This window comes from Mirounga angustirostris, unplaced genomic scaffold, assembly GCF_029215605.1.
Source record: "Mirounga angustirostris isolate CCGP_5_RB_7025 unplaced genomic scaffold, mMirAng1.0.hap1 SCAF_16, whole genome shotgun sequence".
NCBI lineage: Eukaryota > Metazoa > Chordata > Mammalia > Carnivora > Phocidae > Mirounga > Mirounga angustirostris.
Genome location: NW_026991724.1, coordinates 59,654,848 through 59,681,588, shown reverse-complemented (window position 1 = coordinate 59,681,588; position 26,741 = coordinate 59,654,848). Strand labels below are relative to the sequence as shown.

The window sequence follows — 26,741 nt, the reverse complement described above, 5'->3', positions numbered from 1 at the left end:
TAGATGTAGAGTGAGAAAAATCCTTCCCCGATGTTCCCCACCTTATTGTCCATCTGAGAATTCACATAGGAGAGAAGTCCTATGTATGTACAGAGTGTGGAAAGCCTTTATTTAATATCTCATGCTTTATTAAACATGAGAGAAGTCAAACCAGAGAGAGAGCCTATGGATTTGGAAAATCCTTCAGCTGCAACGGTCACCTCATTGTGCATTAAAAAAATCACTCTGGGGCACCTGGCGGGCTCAGTTGTGAGAGCATGCAACTCTTGATCTTGGGTTGTAAGTTTGAGCCCCATGTTGGGTGTAGAGATTACTTAAAATCTTAAATCATTCTGGAGAGAAACACTATGAGTGTAGAGTGTGGGAAAACTTGCATTGAGAGCTCTTAGCCTCATCTGGTACCAGAGAATTCATACTAGTGAGAAACCCTATGGCTGTAACCAGTGTCAGAAACTTCAGGAGTATCACTGGTCTCATTCGGCACCAGAGGACTCATACTGGTGAGAAACCTTATGAGAGTAATCAGTGTGGCAGAGCTTCTGGGACAGCTGCTGTCTGTCCAAACACTAGAAGATGCATTCTCAGGAGACCCTGTACCACTGTTTCAAGTGTGGGGAAAGTTCCCAGAATAGCTCTGCTTTTTTTTTTTTTTTGAAGATTTTATTTATTTATTTGACAGAGAGAGACACCCGAGAGAGGGAACACAAGCAGAGGGAGTGGGAGAGGGAGAAGCAGGCTTCCCGCCAAGCAGGGAGCCCAATGTGGGGCTCGATCCCAGGACCCCAGGACCATGACCTGAGCCGAAGGCAGATGCCCAACCAACTGAGCCACCCAGGCGTCCCATTGGCCACATTATTATTATTTTTTTGTATTTATTTTTTTTTTAAGATTTTATTTTATTTTTTTTTTTTTTGATTTTATTTTTGACAGAGAGAGAGAGCACAAGCAGGGGGAACAGCAGAGAAAGAGGGAGAAGCAGACTCCCCGCCGAGCAAGGAACCCGACGTGGGACTCGATCCCAGGACCCTGGGACCATGACCCGAGCTGAAGGCAGACGCTTAACGACTGAGCCACCTAGGCGCCCCGGCCACATTTTTAAAAAGTAAAAATTACAGGTGAAATTAATGTCAGTAGCACTTTATTCTACCCACCTATATCTCAAATACTATCATTTAAACATGTGGCGCTGCTACATTTTAGATTCTCTGTAACTGCACATCTGGTGATTACTTCGTTTGGGCAACATAACTAGCGTGTCAGAGAATGAGTTCTGGAGAAACCCCCCTTGTAGGACATTCGTCCCATTACAGACCCACAATCAAATTTTTAGCACAACTGTAGAAGAAGTATGTGCCTGGAAGTTAGTCCTGACACCGAATCTGAAAGAGTCACTATATTTAATTTGTTTTAATATACATGTTCTTTTCACATTTTGACATCTCAGATACCAGGGTAATCGATGGCATGCTATATTTTAATTGGCAGCCTTTTTTTTCTTAGTAGCATATAAGATGTGCATCTTACCATTAACTGGTTCTCTGATTTGATAACAGGAATATCAGAAGGAAGAAGGACTAGTGAGATTTATCCATTTGAAGAAAGACTAGAACTTTTTTCAAAGAAATGGCTGTTACTGCGATAACATATTTGTGGGAGCAAAAGACAGCAACAAGGTCCCCCTTCCACACTGCTGGATATTAAATGTCATCTGATTTAGGGGTGCCTGGGTGGCTCAGTCAGTTAAGCGGCTGCCTTCGGCTCGGGTCATGATCCCAGGGTCCTGGGATCGAGTCCTGCATCGGGCTCCCTGCTCGGCGGGGAGCCTGCTTCTCCCTCTCCCTCTGCCTGCCTCTCTGTATACTTGTTCTCTCTCTCTATCTCTCTGTCAAATAAATAAATAAAATCTTTTAAAAAATAAAATAAAAAAATAAATGTTATCTGGTTTCTTTCTTGTAGCCTGTATCAGCTGTGATTATATTTTATTGTAAGATTGAAAATTCCTATAATGTGGAGGGAACCAATATGCAAAAGTATGCATAGGCTCTTAGTAGCTTGTTAAATGGAAAAATTTTTGCCTTCACAGGGCTTCTATTCTAGCTTATATATTGAAATACCCTTATATGCGGTATTGTGTGTATGCATGTGTGCACTTTGGGCATTTTATTTATAAAAGAAAACACTGCCTGACAGTAAATAGATATTCATTTAAGTAGTAAATCCTTGGCTGCTCAGAAGGCCTGTACATGAAACCCAGTTATTAAAGAAAAATTGTATGAAGTTGCATGAAACCATTGCACCAGGCCCGTGTGAGTATTAGTGTCATGGTTAAGAGGGCATCTTTTGACTTCGGTCAGACTTGGGTTTCTCATGGGTTTACATCTCAATAGCTGTGTGATCTTAGGTGAATTATTTTTTTTTAAAGATTTTATTTATTTATTCATGAGAGACAGAGAGAGAGAGGCAGAGGGAGAAGCAGGCTCCCAAGGAGCAGGGAGCCCGATGTGGGACTCAATCCCAGGACGCTGGGATCATGACCTGAGCCGAAGGCAGACGCTTAACCATCTGAGCCACCCAGGTGCCCTCTTAGGTGAATTATTGAACTTCTCTGTGCCTTCCCTGTTTTTAAAATGTGGACAAGCGGCGCCTGGGTGGCTCAGTTGGTTGAGCGACTGCCTTCGGCTCAGGTCATGATCCTGGAGTCCCAGGATCGAGCCCCGCATCGGGCTCCCTGCTCAGCGGGGAGTCTGCTTCTCCCTCTGACCCTCCCCCTTCTCGTGTTCTCTCTCTCATTCTCTCTCTCTCTCTCTCAAATAAATAAATAAAATCTTTAAAAATAAAATAAAATGTGGACAAGCCCTACCTCATTAGGATTAAGAGAAGTGAGGTGTGGAGAGTGCCTGGGATGTAATAGTGTTCAGTATGTCTTAGTTGCTCCTGCACTCTTGCTCCCATCCTTGTGGCTATTATCATTGCTGCTCTTGTTGTTGATGATGTTTTGTTATTGTTGTTGCTTTTGCTGTTGTTGCTGTGAATGGTGATGACATTGATGTTACTCTCCTCTGACTCAGGAGACTGAAAGAGAAGGGACACCAGCAGCCTTCAAAACTACTATATCACAGGTAGTTCATAGATGGCATTGCTTCCTAACTCTAGTGTATATGATTGGCTGAAGGCCTCCTAAGGTGGGCAGAGTTGAAGAAGCTAGCTGGGAGAGCACTAGAGGACAAGAGGATTAGAATCTCCAGGATGTTGATGATGGTAACTGGGGTGTGTATGAATACCTGACCCAAGTGGAGGCGGGGCTCTAGGCACCAAGAAAACGAGGTCTTGGTAGGTTGACCATTGAGTATGTGTGCCCCAGAATAATGGCATATATTGGGATGAGAAGGAAGATGTTGCCCAGTGTTCATTCCATTGTGGTACATCTCCATCCCACAGAGATTGGAAAAGAACCTAGTCCTGTTTGGATAATTCCATGCTCATAAATTCAACAAGTTGGGTAAAGTGGCCCAATTTCTTGCCAGTCAATTCACTCTACAAGTAAATAGGCCTATACCTATTGAAGTACTTGGGGTTTTTTTTAAAAGATTTTATTTTGAGAGAGAGCAGGTGAGCATGAGCAAGGAGAAGGGGCAGAGAGAGAGAGGGAGAAGGAGACTCCCTGCTGAGCAAGAAACCCAATGCAGGGCTCGATCCTAGGACTCCAGGATTGTGTCCTGAGCCAAAGGCAGATGCTTAACTGACTGAGCCACTCAGGCACCCTGAAGTAGGTGGTTTATTTTTATTTTTTTCAAAACATACTCAAGGCCCTGATAGTTTTGTTGAATTCTATCCAACACTTAAGGAAGAAATGTTGCCAGTTCCACACTTTGAGAACATAATAGGAGGAAACACCTCCTGATTGATTTTATAAGGTCAGCATTACCTGGATACTAAAACCAGACAATGACAAGAGAACTACAGAGTGATAGCCTTCATGAATATAAATACGAATATTCTCAAAAATGTCAGCATCTTGAATTCTGTAATATATAAGAGCAACAATGCAACATGACCAGGGGGTTTATCCTGGAAATGCAAGGCTGTTTCAATATTTGAAAACCAGTCATGGGGCGCCTGGGTGGCTCAGTCAGTTAAGTGTCTGCCTTTGGCTTAGGTCATGATCTCAGAGTGCTGGGATGGAGCCCCGTGTCGGGCTCCCTGCTCAGCGGGGAGCCTGCTTCTCCCTCTGTTCCTCCCCCACAACACTGCTCATGTGCTCCCTCTCAAATAAATAAAATCTTAAAAAAAAAAAAACAGTCATTGTAACCCATCATATTAATAGACTAAAGAAAAACTACATGCTCTTACAAATAGATGTAGACAGAGCATTTGACAAAATTCATTATCCTTTCATAATAACAGTAGCAAACTAGGAATAAAGAGGAACTTCTTTAATCTGAAAAGAGCTTATGTCAGTAATGTATAGCCAACATCATAATGGTGAGCCACAGATAAGGATGACAGCGCTCCCTACTGGTATTGGAATCATATTGGAAGTCCTAGCCAATGCAATTAGGCAAGAAAAAAATACAAAAAGTGTACAAAAATGCAATTTTCATCAAACTCCCAGGAAGACATAGATAAGAGACATTAAATAAGAAATAAACTTGTAGACATAGACAAGCTTACTCTAAAATTTATATGGGAAAGCACTAGACATAGAATAGAAAAAATTGTCCCAAAAATAATTTTTGAAAAAGAAGAAAGGTGAGAGGAATAACTGATATTAAGCCTTACTATTTAGCTACAGTAACCAAGAGTTTGTGGTTTTGGCTGACACATAAGTCAATGGAACAGAATAGAAAACCCAAAAATAGACTCACAAAAACATGCTCATCTCATTTTTGACAAATGTGTAAAGCTATTCAGTGGGGGAAGGATAGCCTTTTTAATGAATGGTGTTGGAGCAGTTGGATATCTGTCGTATAACAAAACGTGTATTTGGTCATTGTCCCTCATTCTTGGAAGAAACCCCTAGAATTTCCTGAGTGATAAGAATGTCTTGTTATTCATAAAAGAGCCCCTTTTGAGTTTATGCTCATAAGATGACTTGGTTTGGGTCCCCTAGATAGCTTCAGGATGGGTAATGGTCACTAGAAGGAAGGTGGGAACTTTCAGCCCCACACCCTGACCTCAGGGAGGGAAGGGGGGCTGAAGATTTGTTTATAAGAACTTGTGGACAAGGAGATTCAGAGAGCTTCTGGGCTGGTGAACACACTGATGTGCTGAGAGGGAGGCATTCCTAGAGAATTCAAAGGAGATTTGTTCGTACCACTCTCCTCCCAAACCTTGCCCTATATATCTCTTCCATTTGGCTGTTTTTTTTTTTTTTAATTTTTTAAAAATATTTTATTTATTTACTTATTTCACAGAGAGAGACACAGCAAGAGAGGGAACACAAGCAGGGGGAGTGGGAGAGGGAGAAGCAGGCTTCCCGCCGAGCAGGGAGCCCAATGTGGGGCTCGATCCCAGGACCCTGGGATCATGGCCTGAGCCAAAGGCAGACGCTTAACGACTGAGCCACCCAGGCGCCCCCCATTTGGCTGTTCCTAAGTTATAGCCTTTATTACTGAATTGGTAAACATAATAAAGTGTTTTCTTAGGTTCTGTGAGTCATTCTAGTGAATTCTCAAACCTGAGGTGGCATCTGGGGAACCAGTAAATTTGTAGTCAGCTGAGCAGAAGTGTGTGTAGTGTATGGCCAGCATCTGGAGTGGGAACAGTCTTGTGTGACTAAGCCCTTGAACTGTGGAGTTTGCCCTAATTGTGGGTAGTCTCAGAACTGAATTGTTGGATATCCAGCTGGGTTGGAGAATTGGGTGGTGTTGAAATAAACCTACATATTTGGTGTTAGAATTAGGGTCAGAAAAAAGATGCCCAACATACATAGGGGAAAAAAATGAACTTCAACATAAACTTCACCTCTTATATAAAAATTAAGTCAAAATTGGTGATTGACAAATATAAAAAGTAAAACTATAAAACTTTTAGAAAAAATATAAGAGGAAATCCTTGGGGCTAAGGAGTATTCTTAAACTTGACACAAAAAACATGATCCATTAAAGCAAAAAGTGACAAATTGTGGACATCATCTCAGTTAAAATCCTTTGCTCTGCTAATGGCTTTGTTAAGGGAATAAAAAGACAAACTACAGACTGGGAGAAAACATTTGCAAACCATATATCTGACAAAGAGCATATCTAGTAGAATATATATCTCTCAAAACTCAGGAACAGACGTTTCGCTGCAGAGGATATACAGTTGGAGAATATGGAAGTATGTTCGACATTATTAATCACTAGGGAAATGCAAATTAAAAGCACAATGAGATGTCACTACACGTCTATCAGGATGGCTAAAATAAAAAAACACTGGGGCACCTGGCTGACTTGGTAGGTGGAGCATTCAACTCTTGATCTTAGGGTTGTAAGTTGGAGCCCCATGTTGGACGCAGAGATTACTTAAAAAAAATAAAAATAAAACAAAAATGGGAACACCAAATGCTAGTAAGAATGTGGTGAAACTTGTTCACAGATATATTGCTCCTGGGAATATAAAATGGTACTACTCCTCCGGAAAAGAGCATGGCAGTATCTTACAACACTAAACATCTACTTGCCATATAACCGAGCAGTTGAACTCTTGGTCATTTATCCCAGAGAAATGAAGATTTAAGAAGATTCATACACAAGCATTTATACTAATGTTCATCGCGGCTTTATTTGTACTAGCAAAATACTGGAAACAACCAAAATGTCCTTTAGTGGGTTTGAGCAAACTGTGGTATATTGAAACTATCAAACAGTACTTGGCAATAAAAAGGAACAAACTTTTTTTTTTTTTTTTAAGATTTTATTTATTTGAGTGAGAGAGTGAGAAACAGCATGAGAGGGGAGAGGGTCAGAGGGAGAAGCACGCTTCCCGCTGAGCCGGGAGCCCAATGTGGGACTTGATCCCAAGACTCCAGGGTCATGACCTGAGCTGAAGGCAGTCACTTAAACAAGTGAGCCACCCAGGCGCCCCCAAAAGGAACAAATTATTGATACAACTCAAAGGGATTATGTTCAGTGAAAAAAAAGCAAATCTCAAAGGGCCACCTGTTCTGAGATTCTGTTTATGTGACATTCTGGAAAGTGCAAAACTGTAGCCATGGAAAGTGGATCAGTGGTTGCCAGGGTTGTGGGTGAGAGAGAGGAGCATCAGGAAGGAGTCTGTTGTACGGTGGATCTACTCTTTGTTTTGTTTTGGTGGTTATACAAGTTAAGATTCATAGAACTGAATATCCAAAAACGTGAGTGTGGTTGTATTTAAATAAAATACATAAAATGACCTGTTCAGATAAACGTCTTAAAAAATCAGTTTTCACAGGAGTGCCTGGGTGGCTCCACCGGTTAAGCTTGAACTCTTTGATTTCAGCTCAGGTCATGATCTCAAAATCCTGAGATGGAGGCCCGCAAGGGGCTCCACTCTGGGCCTGCTTATGATTCTCTCTTTCCCTCTTTGTCCCTCCCCCCTCAAAAAAAAAATCGGTTTGCACAAAATATCAGCCTCATAAACTGTTGTTATCTAGAAAATTCTGGAATGGGAAGCAGCGTCCTAGGCCTTGCCCTGTTGTCCCGTCTAGTGAAGTGATGACACCTACCTTGCGCTTCTGAGCACATCACTCACCGCAGTTGCCCCTCTGTTATATTCTCCTCCATTTTGGCGACTCCTGAGCCCCCAGCATGGCTAGTCTTCCAATTCTATCAGTTCCTGGATATGCAGAACCAATCTCCCTTTTTAGCGAGTCAGCGTCCCTGGGTCTCGGTGCCTCCATCTCTCTGTCTCTGGGTGTCTCCGCTGCTGTTGCTCAGGCTCCGGGTCCCTCCATCTCTGCTTGTCTCCACGTTTCTACTTCTCACCGCTTCTGTCTCCATCTCTGCGGCTTCTTATGTCAAGGTCTCTATCTTTGTTTTGTTTTTTTAAGCAGACTCCCCGCTGAGCAGGGAGCCCGATGCGGGGCTCGATCCCGGGACTCCAGGATCACGACCTGAGCCGAAGGCAGTCGCTCAACCGACTGAGCCACCCGGGCGCCCAAGGTCTCTATCTTTGTTTTTTGTTTGTTTGTTTTTTTAAGCAGACTCCCTGCTGAGCAGGGAGCCCGATGCGGGGCTCGATCCCGGGACTCCAGGATCATGACCTGAGCCGAAGGCAGTCGCTCAACCGACTGAGCCACCCGGGCGCCCAAGGTCTCTATCTTTGTTTTTTGTTTGTTTGTTTTTTTAAGCAGACTCCCTGCTGAGCAGGGAGCCCGATGCGGGGCTCGATCCCGGGACTCCGGGATCATGACCTGAGCCGAAGGCAGTCGCTTAACCGACTGAGCCACCCGGGCGCCCAAGGTCTCTATCTTTGTTTTTTGTTTGTTTTTGTTTTTGTTTTTGTTTTTTTAAGCAGACTCCCTGCCGAGCAGGGAGCCCGATGCGGGGCTCGATCCCGGGACTCCAGGATCACGACCTGAGCCGAAGGCAGTCGCTCAACCGACTGAGCCACCCGGGCGCCCAAGGTCTCTATCTTTGTTTTTTGTTTGTTTGTTTTTTTAAGCAGACTCCCTGCTGAGCAGGGAGCCCGATGCGGGGCTCGATCCCGGGACTCCAGGATCATGACCTGAGCCGAAGGCAGTCGCTCAACCGACTGAGCCGCCCAGGTGCCCCATGATTTTATTTATTTAAGAGAGAGAGAGCATGAAAAGGGGGAGGGTCAGAGGGAGAAGCAGACCCCCCGCCGAGCAGGGAGCCCGACGCGGGACTCGATCCCGGGACTCCAGGATCACGACCTGAGCCGAAGGCAGTCGCTCAACCGACTGAGCCACCCGGGCGCCCAAGGTCTCTATCTTTGTTTTTTGTTTGTTTGTTTTTTTAAGCAGACTCCCTGCTGAGCAGGGAGCCCGATGCGGGGCTCGATCCCGGGACTCCAGGATCATGACCTGAGCCGAAGGCAGTCGCTCAACCGACTGAGCCGCCCAGGTGCCCCATGATTTTATTTATTTAAGAGAGAGAGAGCATGAAAAGGGGGAGGGTCAGAGGGAGAAGCAGACCCCCCGCCGAGCAGGGAGCCCGACGCGGGACTCGATCCCGGGACTCCAGGATCACGACCTGAGCCGAAGGCAGTCGCTCAACCGACTGAGCCACCCGGGCGCCCAAGGTCTCTATCTTTGTTTTTTGTTTGTTTTTGTTTTTTGTTTTTTTTTTTAAGCAGACTCCCTGCTGAGCAGGGAGCCCGATGCGGGGCTCGATCCCGGGACTCCAGGATCACGACCTGAGCCGAAGGCAGTCGCTCAACCGACTGAGCCACCCGGGCGCCCAAGGTCTCTATCTTTGTTTTTTGTTTGTTTTTGTTTTTTGTTTTTTTTTTTAAGCAGACTCCCTGCTGAGCAGGGAGCCCGATGCGGGGCTCGATCCCGGGACTCCAGGATCATGACCTGAGCCGAAGGCAGTCGCCCAACCGACTGAGCCACCCAGGTGCCCCATGATTTTATTTATTTAAGAGAGAGAGAGCATGAGAGGGGGGAGGGTCAGAGGGAGAAGCAGACCCCCCGCCGAGCGGGGAGCCCGATGCGGGACTCGATCCCGGGACTCCAGGATCACGACCTGAGCCGAAGGCAGTCGCTCAACCGACTGAGCCACCCGGGCGCCCAAGGTCTCTATCTTTGTTTTTTGTTTGTTTTTGTTTTTTGTTTTTTTTTTTAAGCAGACTCCCTGCCGAGCAGGGAGCCCGATGCGGGGCTCGATCCCGGGACTCCAGGATCACGACCTGAGCCGAAGGCAGTCGCTCAACCGACTGAGCCACCCGGGCGCCCAAGGTCTCTATCTTTGTTTTTTGTTTGTTTGTTTTTTTAAGCAGACTCCCTGCTGAGCAGGGAGCCCGATGCGGGGCTCGATCCCGGGACTCCAGGATCATGACCTGAGCCGAAGGCAGTCGCTCAACCGACTGAGCCGCCCAGGTGCCCCATGATTTTATTTATTTAAGAGAGAGAGAGCATGAAAAGGGGGAGGGTCAGAGGGAGAAGCAGACCCCCCGCCGAGCAGGGAGCCCGACGCGGGACTCGATCCCGGGACTCCAGGATCACGACCTGAGCCGAAGGCAGTCGCTCAACCGACTGAGCCACCCGGGCGCCCAAGGTCTCTATCTTTGTTTTTTGTTTGTTTTTGTTTTTTGTTTTTTTTTTTAAGCAGACTCCCTGCTGAGCAGGGAGCCCGATGCGGGGCTCGATCCCGGGACTCCAGGATCACGACCTGAGCCGAAGGCAGTCGCTCAACCGACTGAGCCACCCGGGCGCCCAAGGTCTCTATCTTTGTTTTTTGTTTGTTTTTGTTTTTTGTTTTTTTTTTTAAGCAGACTCCCTGCTGAGCAGGGAGCCCGATGCGGGGCTCGATCCCGGGACTCCAGGATCATGACCTGAGCCGAAGGCAGTCGCCCAACCGACTGAGCCACCCAGGCGCCCCATGATTTTATTTATTTAAGAGAGAGAGAGCATGAGAGGGGGGAGGGTCAGAGGGAGAAGCAGACCCCCCGCCGAGCGGGGAGCCCGACGCGGGGCTCGATCCCGGGACTCCAGGATCACGACCTGAGCCGAAGGCAGTCGCTCAACCGACTGAGCCACCCGGGCGCCCAAGGTCTCTATCTTTGTTTTTTGTTTGTTTGTTTTTTTAAGCAGACTCCCTGCTGAGCAGGGAGCCCGATGCGGGGCTCGATCCCGGGACTCCAGGATCATGACCTGAGCCGAAGGCAGTCGCCCAACCGACTGAGCCACCCAGGTGCCCCATGATTTTATTTATTTAAGAGAGAGAGAGCATGAGAGGGGGGAGGGTCAGAGGGAGAAGCAGACCCCCCGCCGAGCGGGGAGCCCGATGCGGGGCTCGATCCCGGGACTCCAGGATCACGACCTGAGCCGAAGGCAGTCGCTCAACCGACTGAGCCACCCGGGCGCCCAAGGTCTCTATCTTTGTTTTTTGTTTGTTTTTGTTTTTTGTTTTTTTTTTAAGCAGACTCCCTGCTGAGCAGGGAGCCCGATGCGGGGCTCGATCCCGGGACTCCAGGATCATGACCTGAGCCGAAGGCAGTCGCCCAACCGACTGAGCCACCCAGGTGCCCCATGATTTTATTTATTTAAGAGAGAGAGAGCATGAAAAGGGGGAGGGTCAGAGGGAGAAGCAGACCCCCCGCCGAGCAGGGAGCCCGACGCGGGACTCGATCCCGGGACTCCAGGATCACGACCTGAGCCGAAGGCAGTCGCCCAACCGACTGAGCCACCCAGGCGCCCCATGATTTTATTTATTTAAGAGAGAGAGAGCATGAGAGGGGGGAGGGTCAGAGGGAGAAGCAGACCCCCCGCCGAGCGGGGAGCCCGATGCGGGGCTCGATCCCGGGACTCCAGGATCACGACCTGAGCCGAAGGCAGTCGCTCAACCGACTGAGCCACCCGGGCGCCCAAGGTCTGTCTCTCTGTTTTCCCAGCTGTGGGCCTAGCCATTTCTGTGTGTCCCTGACTTTGTAGCTGTCCCTGGATCTATCCGCGTCTGAGTGTCCCCGTCTCCGGACCTCCCCTTCTTGATCTTTCTTCCTTTCGCGGAGCTTCTGCCTGTCGGCCTCCCCTAGTCTCTTCCCCTCCTCTGAGTATCCCGCCATCTCTGGTACCCCGAGCCTCTTGGTCTCCTTGTCCCTGTCTCTCTCCATCTTTGGGTGTGCACGGCTCTGGGTTCTCGCGTTTCTGTCACTCGCTGTCTCGGCGTCTTCTTGTCTCTCTCTGTCTCGCAGTGCCTCAGTCTCCCCGTATCTCTGGTTCTCAGGGCGACATTTTTTTCCCCCTCCGCTAGTTTTACTGCGTTGCCATGGATCGAGAATGACGCAGGCGCACGGGAGGCTAGCTCTGCCTCTGATTGGCTGCCCATTCAGCCGTTACTTTTTTGCCCCGCCCCCGCCCTGGGGAGCAGCCCGCTGCATTCTGGGAGTCGTAGGCCGTGGCGAAGGTCCAGCGCGCACGCGCAGTCTGACCTGACGCCATCGCGCCGAGCTCCTGGCGGCTGGAACCGGCCTGGGACCACGACGCAAGAGGTAGGTCTGGCCGGCGGCCGGGGGCGCTGCGACGTGCTTTTCCCGAGCGGATCGTAGCGGTCCCGCGAGTGTGCGCCGCGCAGCTGCATTCGGAGGTGACCTGTGGGGCAGGGAGCGACCCCGGTGGGGGAGGGGAGGAGGGGATTCTGCGGTGTGGGGCCGGGAGGGGGAGGGGCCGGGAGGAGGCCGGGAGCCCCTGGAGTGGGCGTGAGGTGGGGGTGCGGTCCCCCGGGGTGCGGGGCGCGGCAGGGCCGGGCTGAGAGACCGCAGTTAGAGGGGACCTGGCTTACCCCTCCTCGCTGTGCGGATGGGGAGGGGTTGGGGCCCCCTCCTGCGGCCTGGGGGAGGGAGGGGATTGTGAGAGGGGACTCAAGGGCTGAGGATCGCCCTAGGGGGAGCAGCGGCAGTCGGTGCATCCCGGGTGGGAGCAGGGAGGGAGCTGAGGTCCCCCGAGTGTGCGTTCAGCTGAGCCAGGGGCGGTGCAGAGGCGCACGGGGCTGGGACCCGAGGTGGGGCCTGGGCTTGAGGGGTTGTCTCTGCTGCCAGGCTCCCTGACGCCCTCGGACCTGCTGCCTCTTGCCAGTCGCCCGGGGATGCATTGTCTTGTTTCTGTGCTAGGGTCCCTTTGGTGGGCCGAGAAACCCAAGAGAAGGGCAAGAATGGGTCTCCCTTTGGTGCTGCTGGAGGAGCGGGCAAGGGGGAGTGGGGACGACTGAGGATCTTGTTTAGACCTTTTGTTTAAAAAAAGAAAAATGTTTAGAAGGAAAGGTCTTAGAATGCATGTCTTTTGGTCAGATTCACCTCTTGATATTTTGTTTCGTACATTTCCCACTTCCTCCCCTTCTCCCTCCTCTCCCCCTCCTCCCTTTTCCCCTCCTCCTCCACCCCTTTCTCCTGTCTTTTGTGTATCTTCGTTGACCCCGTGGAGGCTAAGCTGGACAGCCCCACCATCCTCTCTCTGTACCAGGGTTTGCTCGGTCCCCCATTGCCCCCGACACCCCAACAATGTCCTGTACCTTTTCAGGTCCAGGGCCATGTATGTATTGTTCGTTGGGTCTGTGAATTCTTGACTTTGGAGTTCTGTCCTTGAGGCTTTTGGGAATCCCAGGCCAGTTGTGCAGGACATTTTTTTAACTTGGGTCTGTCTGTCCTCGGGAGTGGATCCAGAGTTTGCACTCTTGGCAGGGACCATAGGAGACGACTGAGATGTTAAGGATGATCGCTTGATCACATTTTTTCATTCTAAAGGCACTTTTTCCCCCTTTGCAATGCGTAAGTAATGATTGGTTGAGGCCAAGAGACCCTGTGAATGAGATGGGCATATGTGGAGAGGGGGAAGTGGGGCGGGGCAGGCCTGGAGGTAGAGTTGAGGAGTTAGGAGCCAAGCTTGAGCTCTGCTTAGCCCAGTGTGAGAGGGATTTGCCTGCAGGAGGCCCACAGGGTTTGGGGACCTCTCAGCTCACTGGGCCCCCCCGCCCCCTCATGGCTGCTTCTGCATCCCAGGAGTTGTCTGTGGGGGTCCAGGGGGAGTCTGGGCTCCAGGAAATTTCCATCCCCATCTGAGGCAAATCCCCAGTGGCCCCAAGATGTGTGTGTGATGGGGGTGGGGTGGGTAGCTCCTGGTGACTGAGCCAAGAGGAATTTGGGCAGCGGGGAATGGCCTTACTCAAGGAAGCTGGGGACAGGAAGAGTTCTGGTGGTCCCTTTGCCGAACAAGAACGTCCTTGCAGCAGCATGAGGTTTGTGAGGCTCCGATGAAGGGAGATGAGACCTGTGCACGTGCATATTAGCGAGTTCAAGGTAACTTCATGGAGACGGGCTCCACACAGAACGATCATGCCTGTGGTATCCTAAGAAAATGGAAGTTACTTTTTGTGTGACCACACATCTGCCCGTATGCCGCCTAGAGCTCCACGTGCCCTGTGCCTGTTGGGGTAGATGCGGCTGTCAGCTGGCTGGAGCTGTCAATACTTCTCTTGCCGGGTGAGGCTCTAGATTAGTTAACGGCAGCAACATGGTTAAAAAAGCTAGAGTCTGGAAAGCCAACCAGCAGCCTGTTTTGTAACGGGGACAGCCAGGCCCAGGGCATGCAGGTCCTCTGGCTGCTTTAGCCACAAGGCAAAGTTGAGTAGTCACAACTGAGACTGTCCTGCATTTGCCACTCGTGGCCCTAGCAGAGTAAATGCAAGAGTGCATTTCTAATCCTGTGGTAGGGAAGGAAGCTCTTTATGAACAAGTTTTGGAACTCAAATTTATTTGGGAAAAAAAAGCAAATTTGGCAATAAACACTAGAACCTTATAGCTAAAAGAGCATAAACTGAAAAGACAGCCATGGACTGGGACACTGGCAGGACCAAGGCAGAGAGAGACCCCTTTAATTACTTAATAGAAAGAGAGATAGAAGAAAAATGCCATCGAAAAACAAGCAGCTGACTGACAGAGCGCAAGGAGCAGATTTTTGTGGTCTGAGGGTCCCCGGTGCAGAGGTGTGAGGAAGGAGCCCCCTGGTGAGCACCGCTATAGTGGGTGGCAGGGGCTCGGTTGCCTCCTGTGGGCTGCTGTGGGTCACAGCACATGCCCAGTGGTCCAGGTATCCCACTTTACTTTTACCTTCCAAATACATCCCCAGCCTGATCCCAATACATGGATATGAGGGTAATGGCCAACAAAAATTAGGAATAGCCAGCATGCCTCTCAGTGGAGAACTGGAACCATTTAAAAATAATTTATGCATGGGTGCCTGGGTGACTCGGTTGAGCATCCAACTCTTGATTTTGGGTCAGGTTGTGATCTTAGGGTCCTGGGATGGAGCCCCGTGTGGGGCTCTGTGCTCAGGGGGAGTGTGCTTGAGATTGTCTCTCCCTCTGCCCCTCCACCCTCTTGTGTTCGTTCTCTCTCTAAAGTAAGTTGAAAAACAGTAATTTATGTAGTCAACAAATACTGAAGTTGGCTCTGCCCAGAGACTTCCCTGTGAGTAATCTCTGCTCTCCTGGGGTTTACATTCTAGCAGGGGAGGCAGGTGATAGGCAGGTAAAAGGGAGTGAGGAGGTGTGGATGGAGGGAAGGTCTCCTTCAGAGCCCAGACCTGCGTGGGATGAGAAAAGAGAGCTGTAGGAAGCAGGGTGGGGTGAGGTAGGGGTGTGCAAGGGAAATGGAGGGGGAAGATGGGGGGGTAATGATGGCACGGCATGGCTGTCTCTTCCTTGGCTGAAACAGAACTCTGCGTGGCATGTCTTCTGACCCCTAGTCTAGCCTCAGAGAGAGGGGAGCAGTGGGCCCTGGGGCCTCTGCCAACCTTTTTTTTCCCTCTCTCTCTGTCTTTAACAGCTTTATTGAGGTGCACTTGACATACCAAAAGAGTTCATCTGCTTAACGTGTGCAACTCACTGATTTTGCACATATTCACAGAGTCGTACAACCAACACCACAGTTGATTTTAGAACAGTTTATCACTCCAGGAAGAAATGCTGGGCCCATTAGCAGTCACTCTGACTCTGACCCTCTCTGCTCCTGGCAGCCCCTGAGCAGTATACTTTCTGTCTCTTGTGGACACTCCGTATAAATGGAATGAGACACCCCCACAGCTCTGACATCCTTGGGCCCCATGCTCTGGTGAAATGTCAGAGCAGATCTTCACTTTCCCTAGAGGACGTCATGGATGCCTGGTCCCGCATTGCAGTTTTCTCTGTGCAAGTGGGATTGCTGAGAAAACATCCTCACCACAGCTGTGATCACACACATTTTCTTGAATTCCTCAGATGTGTTTGGAAGAAAACGTTGGTTTCTGTGATTCAGACAAGGAGAGCATTCCCACTGGGTTTGGGTGCAACTTTTCTCTGGGATGTCTCCCTCCCAGTGGGGTCTGTGGATCTTCCGGTTACACAGGGAGAAGTGCAGACCTAGCAGGTTCTGGGAGGAGCTGGAGTTCACGGCCCTGTGTGCTCAACAGCCAGTGAAAGCATCGGGAGCCTGAAGCCAACAGCTGGAGGTCTGGCCAGCTGTGGCCTGCTGGGTTCTGTCGTTCTCCTTGCTCAGTGTTTGCCAACAGTTAAAATCAAGAGATTTCACCTAAACATCCCAAATCTAGCTTCTCTCAGGATCATCAGGATCAGCTGGGGGTGGGGAGAGGGCCGACCAGGACGTGAACTCCCAGGACCTAAACACCACGGTCTCTCCTCTCCCCCCACCATTGTACTCTACTCCTGGCCAAGTTCTTATACCTCCCACCTGGTTCTGTGGGTGGGTCAGGCCAGGTCTGCAGTCCTGTGCCATTTCCAGAAATAGATACTGGTTATTCACTGATCTATAGTTGACCCTTGAACAAGTTGAAGGTTAGGGCATTGTCAGAAATCTGCATATAACTTTTGACTTTCCAAACACTTAACTACCAGTAGTCTTCTGTTGACAGGAAGCCTTACTGATAATCAGTTGGTTAACACATTTTGTATAGAACACGTTTTAAATACTGTATTCTTACAATAAGAGAAAAAAATGTTACACTTGTAAAGAAGAATGATTTACAGTATTGTATTTATCAAAAAAATCCGCCTTAAGTGGACCCATGCGGTTCAAACCAGTATTCAAGGGTCAACTGTGTTTCAGATTTTTAGTTGTCTTAATAGGAGGAACAGTCATGATACCTAGCCCTTCCAAAGGTGAAAGGAAGTCTGGGATACACCCAAATTTGGCATGATAGCACATGCTTTGAGTATACATTGTTGGAATGAGTTTTGTAATGTTTTATGATTTTTACATTTTTGAAAGTGAGATCCTATAATTTTTCTTCTAGCTGTGACTGCTTTTTTTTTAATTCCTGGTAATACCAGTCTTACAGAATGAGTTTCCACCTCCCACTTTTTATGTTAGTTTTTTCTATACAAGTGTAAAACTCTGCTGTTACTTAAGCAGATTGCTTGGAAATAATTCTGCATGGACTCTGGGTGTAGTGGGTGGGACTGGTGAGCTCAGGGGACCCTGCTTGTTCTCCTTTGGTATGGATTCCCATGGCTCGCTTCTCACTGTGTAGGCATCTCTGTCTGTCCCGTGCAGGTCTGGATTCTGGCTGAGATCCCAGAGCATCCCGCTCTCTCCCTTGCAGCTGCAGTTACGTGAATTCACCCTCCACAGCACGTGCCCTGTCCTTGGCTAGTCACATTTCCCAGTGCAGGTTTGGGAAGATGTTGCCTTTGGAGAAGGCATTTGCCACCCCCAGGAGCTCCCTGACTCCCCCAGAACTGCCTATGCTAGGGTCAGCAGCTGAGGACCAGGAGGAGGACCCCAAGACTGTCCTCGGGAAGGACCTTGAGTTCTCCCGCCAGCATTTCCGGAACTTCATCTACCAGGAAGCAGCCGGGCCCCACCAGGCCCTGGCCCAGCTGTATGCCCTGTGCCGCCAGTGGCTGCGGCCCGAGGCGCACTCCAAGGAGCAGATGCTGGAGCTGCTGGTGCTGGAGCAGTTCCTGAGCGCCCTGCCTGACAAAGTACGGCCCTGGGTGGTGGCACGGCATCCTGAGAGCTGCACGAAGGCAGCCTCGCTGGTGAAGGACCTTACCAAGGCCCTAGGAGAGCCAGGTGAGGCAAGCACCCCAGAGGAGAGCAGACCAGAGAAGAAAGGGGAAGTGGGGTGGTCAGCCCCGGAAGGAGTAAAATTGACAGCGTAGAGCCCAGACCAGTCGGTGGCTCACCTGAGAGTTGAGCTCCACTGTGTATAAGAGGCACGGAGGTGAGCAGCCCTGAGCTGGTGGGGAATACGGCCTCACCACCCTGCCCCGTGGCATCATCCTCAGCGTTGCCTCATGGGCCAGGAAGTCTGCTTGGGTTCCTGCCCTCACGTCTGCCTTCCAGGTGCAAAGAAGCAGAAGGGAACCAGCCCCTTAAAAACTGAGTAAATGTTCTGGGCATTTGTTTCTGCTCCCTCAGTATGGTAAGAAGAGGAGCACTGGGGCTGGGTGGGCAGAGCCTCTACCACATGTGAGGGCAGAACCTGAGGGACTGGTGGTGATAGGGGCCTGGAGCCTTGGGCTCAGGGTCAGAAGCCTAGGTCCATGCCCACCCCCTGCAGGCTTGCTGTGTGATTGTTAGCACGTCACTCACTTTTGGGCTCACTCTCCTCTTGAGTGTAAGCAGGGATGCTGTTGAGTCTCCCAAGGGGCTGTCCACAGCTTTGAGGAAGGGGGAGTGTGGGAAGCATGCTGAGCCTTTGTTGTCTGTTATTACCAGGTGGGCCCGTGAGGGCCAGTGAAGACCTGGAACCCAGCGAGACCCAGGCATCCCCCGACACCTGTGAGTGACCAGCTAGCCCTTGGGCGGGTATGGGCCAAGGTTTGGTTGGGGGAGGGTGGGAGGGAGTCGCCGTGCAGGTTATCGTGGGAGCCAAGGGAGGCCAGGTAAGCGAGGCCTCCGAAGTCTGTGCTGACTTCTTGCTGTAGGCTCTGGTGAATGTGACAAGTATTTATAATTAAGTTTATTTTCGGGCGCCTGGGTGGCTCAGTCGGTTAAGCGACTGCCTTCGGCTCAGATCATGATCCTGGAGTCCCGGGATCGAGTCCCGCATCGGGCTCCCTGCTCAGTGGGGAGCCTGCTTCTCCCTCTGACCCTCCCCCCTCTCGTGCTCTCTCTCAAATAAATAAATAAAATCTTTAAAAAAAAAAAATTAAGTTTATTTTCAAAGATTGTACAAATCATACGTGCTTTACTATTAACAGTGAAAACCGTTGAGATATAAAGAAAAAAGTTCTCTCTCTACCCCGCTGCTCTCTAAAACTAAACCAAGTGGTGCCCCCTGGCATGTGTACCTTCACGTGTTTCTGCACATCCCTCGCGTGCACACACGGCTCACCCGGGAGCCTGCTCGGGGTCTGCGGCTGTTTTCGCTGGAGGTGACGTATTTGTGCCCGAGCTCATGCTGTTTGCGTGAGCAGCGTCTCACCCAGCCAGGCCCCTCCACGCGGTGGACAGATAGATACCCAGTGCCAGAGCCTTCTGACCTTCGTGGCGTTTCACAGGATCTGCCCTTCCTTGCCCTGGAGTTGGAATTCACTGCCATGAAGGTTTCTGCCTCTTCCTACACATGTGCTGTAAAATGTCCTCAGGCTTGTTCCTGCTGTGGGAGGTTTTGTTTGTGTAGGCGGGTTCCTCGGGATCACTGGGCAAAGGACCATGTCTGCATGGTTTTGTGGAAGTTTTGTAGCACATACGGTGCCTGTGTCCAAGGGTGTCCATTTCGCCACATCCGTACCAGCACCGTATGTCATTGCTGTTTAAGATTTCCACCAAGTTGGGGCGCCTGGGTGGCTCAGTCGGTTGGGCGGCTGCCTTCGGCTCAGGTCGTGATCCTGGAGTCCCGGGATCGAGTCCCACGTCGGACTCCCTGCTCGGCAGGGAGTCTGCTTCTCCCTCTGACCCTCCCCCCTCTCCTGCTCTGTCTCTCTCATTCTCTCTCTCAAATAAATAAACAAAATCTTTAAAAAAAAAAAGATTTCCACCAAGCTAATGGGTATGAAAGTGTTCTCTGCTTTGTGGCTTCAGTTCGAATTTCTGGGGCCACTACTGACCTTGGGCTTCTTTTTGCTTTCTTCGTAGTTTGCTCTGCTCTGTCAGTTGAGGACAGTTGTGGGGTCTCTTGGGACATGCTGTGACATGGGCCTCCCTTTCTCGGAGTCTGAGAACTCTTCACTCTCTTTCTGGGGCCCATACAAGGGAGGCGGTGGGGTCTCCCTCATTGGTTTGGGCTGCCCAGCTGTGTAAAACCAGTCTCCTCAGCTTTGTCTCCCCTTCTCCCAGCCTGTCCCACTCCAGACCCTGTGCTTCTGGAACAGGGGAACATCGGCGACGAGAAGACTGAAGAGGCCAAGCCCGCAAAGGTTGAGCCGAAGGTGGGTGGGTTCTGTCTTGTCCATAAGGCCTGTTCCCAGGGAGGAGGGTCTGTCACCCTAGCTTGTGAGGTTCTCTCCCTCCCCCCCTCGTTAACATGCGCCAGCTGCCCCAGGAAGAGCTGGGGTGGGCTGAGGTTCCAGGGCTGGACACCCAGCCTGCTGCATCCCCAGGAAACCAAGAGATGAGCCTGGCTGAGAGCGGGTGGGGGTGAGGCAAGGAGAGGTCTCTGGGATCAGAGCGAGGGGCCCGAGTGCTGCCACTGCCCCCTTGGGAGTACTGGACAGGTGCTCCCTTTCTGTCAGCTCCCCACCAGCCCGACATGTGGCAGCTCCCTGGCCCTCGTCCCTCTGGCGGTGACTAGGGCACGGTTCATCTCCCCCGGGGTGCACCATCGTTGCTAGCCACGGCTCCCCTCCCCACTCCCATGCCCCTTGCCCTTCGGCACTCTGGGCCTGGACATGACCTTTCCTCTGCCCAGGACACGCATCCTCCAGACCTATGGACCCCGTGGCCTTTGTCATGGTGGCTGCTTTTCCTGAGGGCAGTGGACATGGCTGTCCTGGTACCCCGTCCCCTGGGTGCTGGCCTGGGGCCTGTGTGGTGTGCAGGGATGGAGGAGATAGGAGACTTTGGGGTCTTCTACAGCAGTGGTTCTCAGCCAGGGTGGTTTTGCCCCTCTGGGGGACCTTGGGTGATGCCTGGAGACAGCTTTGGTTGGCAGTACTTCTGTTGGGGAGGTGGTGCTGCTGACATCCAGAGGGAAGAGGTCAGGTGACATCCTGTAGTGCCCGGGACAGGCCCTGCCAAAACAAAGTCCATAGTGCTGGGGTGCCTGGGTGGCTCAGTCGGTTGGGTGTCTGCCTTTGGCTCGGTCATGATCCCAGGGTCCTGGGATCGAGTCCTGCATCCGGGCTCCCTGCTCCACAGGGAGCCTGCATCTCTCTCTCCGGCTCCCCCTGCTTGTGTGCATGCTGGTGCGCACGCTTGCTCTCTGTCTCATCAAATAAACAAAATCTTAAAAATAAAAAAAAGAAAGTCCACAGTTCTGAGGCCAAGAGACCCTGCCCTTGCGTTAACCCGGGATCCAGGACCTGCATGGTGGCCGGGGGATCCCCCAGAATAGTGCCACCCCCATTGTGCTCACTGGGATCGTGGGACCAACGGTCCAGCCTTCCTCTGCACGGGAAGCCTCAGCCGCGGTGGTGGTGCCGTTTCAGAAGTTGACATTTCCGGAGGTGCCTCTGTACCTGGGGGAGTGGGGCCACCTGGACCCGGCGGAGGAGAACCTGAAGACCTTCCGGAAACTGCTCTTGTGGGGTGAGACCTGTCCCCACAGCCTCATGCTGTACCCTCCACCTCTTCCAAAAGTGGTGGCATAGGGGTTTCCGACTCCCACATGGGGCTTTGGTTAAGGCCCCACGGTGTTTTAAACGTATTTGACCGTGAACGAGTTTGCCAGGGTCCCCACTTTGGCCCTGCCCTTCTCGATTTACACATTTGAGGCCTGCCAGAGCCTTAGCCTTTCAAGTTTGCAGCCCCTGCTCTAGGACCTGAAGCTTCTGAATGTGGAAAGGCCTTCTGGCCCCAGTGTGTTGACTTTCCCATCCCCCTCGGTGCAGTTATGGAGCCTCTTGGCCTTCATGGGTGTTCCCTCTTGTGGGGACATCTTTGCCCACAACACAGGCCCCACCCCACACAGACTTCTGAGCTGTTTATGCTTGTCGTTTTACGGTCTTTTTCTGACTGCTCTCCCTTGAATTTCCCCACTTCCGTTGGCCTTCCCAGCTCTTCTTCTGTGGACCCTCTTCTTCACCCCTTCCCCAGTGTTCTGTGAGCCCCCAGCTCTCCAGGACTCCAAGCAGTGCAGCTTTGGCGGGTGTCCCAGGGCAGAGGAAAGGTTCGGGGCTATAGTCCCACCCTGGCCAGCCTGTGAGACTTGAGGTGCATTTGCTGTTTCTAGTCTGGTTTCAGTGTCTCTTTGTTTTTGTTTTTTTGACCCCACTCAGGGTTTCAGCTTGCCCAGCCTGATGATGCCTGCAGGCTGGAGACAGAGGAGCTTCGGTTGGTTGAAGCAGAACCACCAGAAGGCAGCTTCTCAGGTGAGAGCTGTGGTCAGGCCAAGGTGGAGGGCGCGTCTTTCTTTCAGAGGCAGATGGAAGCTCCTCACAGCTCTGCCGGTCTTGGCAAAGACCTCAACTTTGACCTCACTATTCTCCCACCCTGTGTCCCCTGCTTTTGCCGCCCCCACCCCAAATGTCAGAGCGGAAGGTAGGGAAGTCACTTGAGTAACAGCAGTGTTGACTGTTACGATCCTGTGGATTGACTGGGATTGGCTGGGCCTCTGTTCTCCCTTTGGTGGCTGCTGGGCCGTGTACCACCCAGAGGCTTGACTAGGCTGGGATGTCCTGGGTGGTCGGACTCAACCAGTGGCAGTTAGTGCTGGCTCTTGATGGGGAGCTCAGCTGCAGCCATCAGCCTGGGCTCTCCATGTTGCCTCTCCCAAGAGGCTAGCTTGCGCTTCTTCAAGTGTGGCAGCGGGGTTCATAGAGGGAGCATTCCGGGAGGGTAAGCACCATCATGTGGGTGCCTTGTGAGCCTTTGCCTGCGTCATGCATGCTTAATGTCCCGTAGACCACGGTAGGTCGCGTGGTAAAGCCAGTGTGCATGGTACCCGGGTTGTATGTGTGCGTGTGTGTGGTGGGGGGCACTTCCCAAGGGCCTGAGTCCCAGGAGGCATGCTTCACTGGGGCCCCCCACCGTAACACGTTAGTTTACCGCACAAGGGCTCACGTGGCCCTTCCTGGTGAGGATGTGGGCTCCCCCCAGCTCATGGCTCCCTTGCCAGTGGCTGCTCAGCTCACATCGACAGCTGCAGGAGAGAGGAGACCCCCGTCCCCCGCCCCTTACACTTGTACATACATCCCATTGGCCAGAGCTCGGTCACATGGCCACTTCAGGTGCGAGATATGCTGGGAGTGACTGTCTTCAGGCAGGCAGTCGTGAGCTCAGGGAGGCCAGAGGAGGGAAAACAGATGGGGGACGCGTGGCAGTCTTCCGAGGGATCTTGTTTGAATTCGTTGCCCCTGGGTTTGTGGAGGGAATTGACCGGTTGTGTGCATGCCAAGCGCTCCTCATGTCCTCATCCGCTTCCCCCTTGCTCTGGCTTTCCATCCTGCCCTGTCTCACACTTGCTGGCCTTTTGTTAGTTTTCCTGCCCACGTGGCAGGTTCCTTCTGAGTGCTGGGAGTTGGGGCTGCTCACATCATGACCTTGTTCCAGGCGGCAGGAGGTGGCAGGAAGGTAAAGAGAACATGTGTGAGACGCTGATGGAGAGGATCACGAGGGAAATTCTCGTTTGCCCCCTAACGGGTGCTGCCCCAGAAGAGGAAGAGCAGCTGCAGAAGGCTCTGGAGCCTCAGGAGGGGGAACCAGGCCCTGTCAGGCGGTCCGTCATCCGGGAGCCAGCCCAGGACAGGGGCACCGCTGGGGAGAGCCTTACTGTGCCTGTAAGACCAGCCACCCCACACCAAGGCCTTGGAAGAAAGAGGCCCCGCCCAAAGGATGTGGGTGGGCAGGGCCCCGAGCGTGTCTCCAGTGTGAGCAGCCACCGGGCCTGCCACGTGAGGGAGCCTGATGCAGCTGGCCACAGCGCAGGGTCCCTGGCCAGGCAGGACCAGGATGGCTCCGCGGCAGGCTGCCCTGCTGCCGATGAGCCTGGGCTGTCCCGAGGGAAGCCCTACGCGTGCAGCGAGTGTGGGGAAACCTTTGCGTGGATCTCTCATTTCATTGATCATCTCAGAAGCCACAGTGGCAGGAAGGTGTATGCGTGCCAGGGCTGCTGGAAGACCTTCCACTTCAGCCTAGCCCTGGCCGAGCACCAGAAGACCCACGAGAAGGAGAAAATCTACGCGTTGGGCAGGGCCCCGGGACCCCACCCTGCTGTGTGTGGAGCCCATGCCAGTGGGAGGCTCAGTGGGCGCCTGGGGTGTGTGGCGGGTGATGGTTTCCCTGTGCACTCCGAGGCGCAGAGATGAGCCACTTGCTCGAAGTGTCCCTAGAGGACAACTTCACCTGCCCGGGATTCCCGAGAAATGTATCCGGCTCCTTCGAAACCCTGCGTGGCTTCTTGCATTGTCTATGTGGATGTGAGTCTTGTCTGTTTTCTAAATGAGCTTGTGTGGCTAAAGCACTTAGAACCCAGGAAGGGCCCTCGGGAAGCCCTTGCCTCCTTGTAAACACACCCAGCAGATGCCCACACGCAAGCACGAGCTGTGAGCTGTGAAAGAAGATTCCCTTCTCTTCCGTAGCCAGTTTGGCACCACCCGCGCATTGGAACGTTGTCATCGTGCAGAGTGTCAAGTTGCCTTAAAGTGTGTGATCGGCTAGCTCTTGCTGAAGTCAGCCTTGTCCCTGTTCCTCCTGTTCAAGCTCCCCAGGGCTTCTGCTCAAGCTGTTGGGTCCTCTCGTAAACACCTGATGTCAGGTTCACTTCTGCATCCTCACTAGCAGACTGTTTCCCAGTTCTCGCACGTTGTCCACGTGTGTGGAGTGGCTTAACAAAGGTCACAGAAATGCTTGGAGCCTAGTAACACGGTGTTTTCAAACCGTGCGTCTCAGCCCATTAGTGAATTGTGAAATCAAATCAGTGGGTGGCCACCAGCATTACACCACCATGAAATTAGAATTAAATAGGTGAAAATTCATCATGTAGTAAAGGCAGATGTTTTGTGAAACTTTTCAGCCATATATCTAACTATGAGACCTGGTTGCAATATAAGGTGTATTTCTTACTCTGAGGGTGGAGGGTCATGATCAGAGCAGGTTGAAAACACCAGTGAAGGTTGATGAGATGTGTCTGCCTGGGCAAGCGGAACTTAACTCCTTGGGCTACGTAGGTGATCTTTTGATTTTTGCATTTGATCTCAGATTACAGCATTGTTTCTGTTGCCTGAGCATAAACTTTAACTGCTTCTTGTAGATAAACTGGTGCCTCTTTCCGTCATGGTGTTTGAGCAGGCAGTCTGTTGTAACGATGCCTAAATCACATATGCTTAACATAATAAAAGATTTATTTCTCGCACTCACATGACAGTCTTGGTGTTTGTTGCTGTTGCTTGTGTGTGGATGGGAGGGGAGCTCTGCTCCGTGTAGTGATTTGGGGATCCAGGCTCTGTCCCTGTTGTGGCTCTGTTCTCCACTGGACTGCAGGAGCACATGGGGAAAGCCACACTTGCTCAGCTGGGAGACCACACACATCACTTTATATTTTTTCAATTTATATTTTTAAATTTTTATTTAGAAATAATTTCAAACTTACAGAAAAATCAACCCCACCTATATGAACATTTTCCCCTGCTTGCCTGTGATTCATGCCCCCCCCAACACACACACCTGGGAGTGCCTGAGGTTCACGTTACTACTGTTGGTGATGATTCCTTTGCTCAAAGTACTGTTCAATTTCTCCACCTTATGGTTACTTTTCTCCCTTAGCTAATAAGCAATCTGTGGGGAGGCACTTTAAGATAATGCAGATATACTGCTCACCAAAATCCGCCCCCCCCCCGCCCCAGTTTATCCTCCATTGATGGCTCTTGCCATGATGGTTGCAGAGTTGTTGGTTATCAAATACCAGCTCTCCTTCCAGGTTCACCACCCAGCCCTGGGCATTCTGCTGCAAGCCAGCACCTCCCTTCTCTCCATTTATGTCTCCTTAAAATTAGAACAGACTTACGGATTCCTGTGTTTTCAGTGGTTTTTCAAGTTTTATAACTTACCACCATCCTTATTTTGGCACTCAAGTTGTCCCAGATGTGGTCAGCGAACATCCCTGCATCCCTGTGACATGCCTCCACTTTTTGAACAATCCTTTTCTTTTTAGTATAAGATATTCCAAGCCCAAATTGTTTCTACCTTGAAATCAGCTATTTTCCAGTTCCAAAGAACTTGTTCCTTTTAGTGGGGATGCTGTGAGACCTGAGTGCCAGGTGTATTCATTGCTACTGGTGAGCTGGGAAATGTGTATATATACACACAAGTGCACACAAAAAGGCCCATGTGTGCTCATATGCATGCATATACACATACATATACAGCAAGACCTCCATTTGCATTCTACTACTCCCCCATATTTTTTATGTCAGTAGTGAGAACTCTAAAATCAGCATATTTACTAGTATGCTAAATTCTAAAATACCTCTCAAAATCATTTCAGAATTGCTTTTCTCAAACCACTACAAAAACCAAACCCATTGAAAAGATGTCAGGATTTGTTTGCTCTTCCCCTGCCACAACCATCCTGACCAAGGCATGGTAGAGCACATGAATGATTTATTCTAGAGAGACAAAAAAATTTAGCCAGGTATTCCCACTTGTTAATCTCAGAGGAAGCTGGGTTAGTTCAGGCATTAGGGGCATTGGGTTTGTGCGGAGGGTCTCCCATCCAAAGGGGGAGGGATGTGGCTCATTGAGAAAGATGTAGCAGGGGTGCCTGGGTGGCTCAGTCGTTAAGCGTCTGCCTTAGGCTCAGGTCATGATCCCAGGGTCCTGGAATCAAGCCCCGCATCGGGCTCCCTGCTCAGTGGGAAGCCTGCCTCTCCCTCTCCCACTCCCCCTGCTTGTGTTCCCTCTCTCATTGTCTCTCTGTCAAATAAAATCTTTAAAAAATAAAAATAAAAAGATGTAGCAGATGGAAAGCACAAGAAGGTGGCCCTGGTGTCTCCAATGGAGTTGGGAGG

The 26,741-nt window shown here is 51.0% G+C and overlaps 1 protein-coding gene across 2 annotated transcripts; it reads left to right on the top strand.

Annotated features, from left to right (window-relative positions):
• The first annotated feature begins 11,720 nt into the window (after positions 1 to 11,720).
• Positions 11,721 to 25,087, top strand: ZSCAN18 (zinc finger and SCAN domain containing 18). 2 transcript variants are annotated; one of them, XM_064580277.1, is made up of 7 exons: positions 11,721 to 12,132; positions 17,182 to 17,703; positions 18,352 to 18,414; positions 19,915 to 20,006; positions 21,225 to 21,324; positions 22,014 to 22,106; positions 23,287 to 25,087. In XM_064580277.1, exons 2-7 carry the CDS (start codon positions 17,310 to 17,312, stop codon positions 24,039 to 24,041), a joined length of 1,497 nt encoding a protein of 498 aa, XP_064436347.1. In that variant the 5' UTR covers positions 11,721 to 12,132; positions 17,182 to 17,309; the 3' UTR covers positions 24,042 to 25,087. The 2 variants fall into 2 exon arrangements, with proteins under 2 accessions (XP_064436347.1, XP_064436348.1); XM_064580278.1 differs by having other exon boundaries at positions 12,078 to 12,227.
• Positions 25,088 to 26,741: the final 1,654 nt, after the last annotated feature.